This window comes from Balaenoptera borealis (assembly GCF_965194805.1).
Source record: "Balaenoptera borealis genome assembly, chromosome: 15".
Taxonomy (NCBI): Eukaryota; Metazoa; Chordata; class Mammalia; order Artiodactyla; family Balaenopteridae; genus Balaenoptera; species Balaenoptera borealis.
Genome location: NC_138871.1, coordinates 45,300,239 through 45,304,251, shown reverse-complemented (window position 1 = coordinate 45,304,251; position 4,013 = coordinate 45,300,239). Strand labels below are relative to the sequence as shown.

At 44.8% G+C, this 4,013-nt stretch overlaps 1 protein-coding gene across 1 annotated transcript; it reads left to right on the top strand.

Annotated features, from left to right (window-relative positions):
• The first annotated feature begins 576 nt into the window (after positions 1 to 576).
• RPS27A (ribosomal protein S27a) lies at positions 577 to 3,599 on the top strand. Its single transcript, XM_082358378.1, has 5 exons — positions 577 to 641; positions 1,121 to 1,175; positions 1,583 to 1,668; positions 2,351 to 2,482; positions 2,868 to 3,599. The coding sequence occupies exons 1-5, from the start codon at positions 594 to 596 to the stop codon at positions 3,015 to 3,017; spliced, it is 471 nt and encodes a 156-aa protein (XP_082214504.1). The 5' UTR covers positions 577 to 593; the 3' UTR covers positions 3,018 to 3,599.
• The last annotated feature ends 414 nt before the right edge of the window (positions 3,600 to 4,013 follow it).

Sequence of the window (4,013 nt, the reverse complement as noted above, 5' to 3'; positions counted from 1 at the left end):
CTCACCTTAACCCCTTCCTCCAAACCCCGACGCCAGGGCTAGGCGATAGTAACTAGGGAGCCCGGGGCTGTGGAACTGCATCTTGGGACGAGTAGTCCTAGAGAAAAGAAAGCAGCGGAAAACTACAATTCCCAGAAGACACTTCTATTTCCTCCGTTTTCCTCATGAGGCCCCCTCAACCCCACCCCTTTTTAAAGACCCTCTTAGCCACGTCAACTACGGTGGAAAATTCTTTTAAAGACATTTTTAAGTTGCTTAAATCTGCTATTTCAAGAGCATTCTGAAAGCTAAAGTGAGAAATAAGCCAGGCTACCGGGAGGACAAATGAGGTCACGAGCTGGTCTGGCACGTGGCTGGACAGCCGCTGCGACAGCGCTCAGGCATTTGGCGTGGCCGCCTAGGAGGCGGGGCCTCCGCGGGGGCCCCGGGAAAGCCCGTGGGCCGGCGCGACGCCCTTCTTTTCGGATCCGCCATCTGCGGTGAGTATGTGCTCTCGGCCGTTCTCCGGCCCGCGGCCTACTATCACGCCTCCTCTGTCCCTAACCTCACCGGTTTCCTCCTTTTCCTCACTCTCAGGTGGCACCGCCGCCAATATGCAGATTTTCGTGAAGACCCTGACGGGGAAGACCATCACTCTCGAGGTACGGGCCAGGCGGTGGGAGAAGCCGCGGCCTGAAGGAGGGGGGTGTCTGAGGCGGGTTTCGGCAGGCGCGCTGCTTTCCGCCTTACAATACGTTTCCGAGCTTGGGTTCTAAAACTTGGCCGTAAAGGGAGGGTTGTTTTGCTGAGCTGGGGAATAGGGCAGGTTTCCGATGCCTAAAGTCCGAGTCTGTCGCCTCTGGTGGTTCCCGCCAGGTAGCCGCTGCCGGGGTCGCGAGGTGGGAGGGTGGCGCTCCCCGCAGGTGGGCGCGAGCACCATGTGGCCCGGCCGCCGCCGCCCGGGGCTAGGGGAGGGAGCGTGCGCGCCGGGGAGCCTGTCTCCAGCTGCGTGAGCCAACGGCTCTACTAGGTAGGCTTCAGCCCCCACCGGCTCGGCTCCCGGATGACCTTCTAACTGAATGGAGCGATTACTCTAGTTCCTGATTGTGTTACCTATACGTTTGCACTTCAAAACTCCTAGGTCGAACCCTCGGATACAATAGAAAACGTAAAGGCCAAGATCCAGGACAAGGAAGGCAAGTTAATATTTTCTGATTCAGAAAAACTAACTTGCAGAGGCTCTGTCAGGCGCTAGACATATCTGCTCTTTGTGGGGTGGGAAGAGGTTAGATTGACAAAAATCCTTTTGGAATAACACAGTAGACAGACGTTTATCAGCGTGGAGCCAAGCTGTAGTACCTTTCACGTGTGTGATTTTGGACATGCTAGTTAATTTACACATGTATACTTATCTGTAAAGTGGTTAACGTGTGTTAGGATTAAATGAGATAAACTGTTTAAACATTTACAATTATATTTTCCCTGTAGTAAGAACTCACTGATGGATGGTAGTACCATTTATTTGATTCAGGATTATAAATCTTGAGCAGATATGCTTGTTTTGCAGTCAGTTAATTTGTTTGTTCAACTTGTTTCCCATTAGGAATTCCTCCTGACCAGCAAAGACTGATCTTTGCTGGCAAGCAACTGGAAGATGGACGTACTTTGTCTGACTACAACATTCAAAAGGTCTGTTTGGAGAAAAGCAGCCCTTTATAATTTATTTTTTTATTTTTGCCTGTGTTTGGTCTTTGTTGCGGCATGCAGGCTTTCTCTAGTTGCGGGGAGCGGGGGCTACTCTTCATTGCGGTGCGCGGGCTTGTCATTGCGGTGGCTTCTCTTGTTGCGGAGCACGGGCTCTAGAGCGCAGGCTCAGTAGTTTTGGCCATGGGCTTAGTTGCTCCGCGGCGTGTGGGATCGTCCTGGACCAGGGCTTGAACCCGTGTCCCCTGCATTGGCAGGCGGATTCTTAACCACTGCGCCACCAGGGAAGTCCCTTAAGTATGAATATTTGTGTCTTAATTTGGAAATTTTGACTAATACTCAAACAGTGGGGAGAATAGCATTAGAATTAGCAGTAGATTCCCAGGTGATTTCTACACCAACATTTGAGAAGTGCTGCTATAGTCTTCTACATTTTGGATTTTGCGTATTGCATCCCATGGTGTAATTTAATGTGTTCTTTAATCTCTCTATGAACTAAGAGTGTATATAGGAATCAGATACCTCTTTTTCTAAGACTCCCCCATCTGTGGGTATACTTCCTGTCATCCAGTTAGAATGTGCATGATGCTGGTTGTCCATTTTCCACGGAGCACTAGCATTAATGTAACCATTTTTAAAGGCTGTTCTGTTCTCTGTTCAATAACAGGAGTCCACTCTTCATCTTGTGTTGAGACTTCGTGGTGGTGCTAAGAAAAGGAAGAAGAAGTCTTACACCACTCCCAAGAAGAACAAGCATAAGAGAAAGAAGGTTAAGCTGGCTGTCCTGAAATACTATAAGGTGAGCCAAATTATTAAAAATAATAATTTATCTCTGGTTTCAAACTCTTTAATATAAAAGTTTGGGGTTTTTTCCTGTTTGGTATTTGAATAAGCTCTATATAATGGGGTTTACCTCTAGCTACTTTATTCCAAACTAAGTTTCTGATTTTGAAGTCAGATCTGGGTTCAGGTCTTAACTCTGTCCACCTCTTGCAAGGCTGGGCTTTAAAAACTCTGAACTTTTTTGTTGTAGTAATTATTGGTGAGAATTTGGGGTGCTTCGGTTTGTAAGTACTAAGAAATATCACTGTTGTGTGATTAAAAGGTTAAATATTTTGAGTCATTTAAGCTAGACTTCACAGTATGTTGTAAGATTATCTTAACAGCAAGTTTATGCTTTTTAGGTGGATGAGAATGGCAAAATCAGTCGCCTTCGTCGGGAGTGCCCTTCCGATGAATGTGGTGCTGGAGTTTTTATGGCCAGCCACTTTGACAGACATTATTGTGGCAAATGTTGTCTGACCTATTGTTTCAACAAACCGGAAGACAAGTGATTGTATATTGGTTAATAAAAGACATGAACTAAATGAACTAACGTTTAAATGTTGAGTTTTATTCCAGTGATTTTAAAAGTGGGTTTTAAGCATCAAATTAATCGCACTATTTTCTTAGGTAACCTGTACTTGGCAGAATTATGTTGTATTTGATACCAGCTGTTTAGATACAGGCCAGTTTCTTTGTACCTCAGCAGTATTGACATTTTTGACTGATAATCCTTGGGTGTAGGGACTTTCCTGTGTATCATAGGGTGATGAACAGCATCCCTGGTCTGTACCCACTTGCTGCCAGTAGCACACCACCACCTACTGGAGGTTCCAGTAGGAACCTTCCCCGCCCCCAGATTGAGAAACATTGGTTTGTGTGAATTGGTATTATAACCTTGCCTAAAAGGAAGCTACAGTGTATTGACACTTGTTTCCTACAAAGGAAGTTTAAAGGCCGCAGAGCTGTCTTAAGAAGTTATCAGTTAAAAAATTGATCTGCATATGGCTGATTCACTTTGTTGTACAATAGAAACTAACAGTATTGTGAAGCAATTATACTCACTCCAATAAAGATCTATTAAAAAAAATTCACCCAAAGTCCTTTAATGTTGAGTGTGAACTCCTCTTTGGAATTTAAGTTCTGAGGTTTGCTCATTGGTACTCTTGACACTGAAAAATAATGGTTTTACAGTATTTGACTGGTACCATATATTTTATCTATGGAGCACAGTTCAGGGAAGCCTGCTTCTTGGTATCAATGAACTAAAGTAAGCACTTGAAGTTTATTAAACTGATTATTAGATTCACTGATGATATACCAATAATTAACAATTCCCTTTAGCCATATTCTTTCCCTACTCCAGGATTTCTAGTTGGACGCGTCCTTAAATAAGGTTTCCTAATTCTGTAGCGTTTTGACAGTTACACCTGTTAATGCTTGGTAGAACTTTCTGACCAGTAGTGAGTGGTGAATTATTACCTTTAGTAAGACAAAACTAGTTGCTC

Coding starts and splice junctions, on each gene's coding strand:
- RPS27A (XM_082358378.1), top strand. CDS start 594: ATGCAGATTTTCGTGAAGACCCTGACGGGGAAGACCATCACTCTCGAG. Junction 642..1,120: donor GGAAGACCATCACTCTCGAG/GTACGGGCCAGG, acceptor CAAAACTCCTAG/GTCGAACCCTCGGATACAAT. Junction 1,176..1,582: donor CAAGATCCAGGACAAGGAAG/GCAAGTTAATAT, acceptor GTTTCCCATTAG/GAATTCCTCCTGACCAGCAA.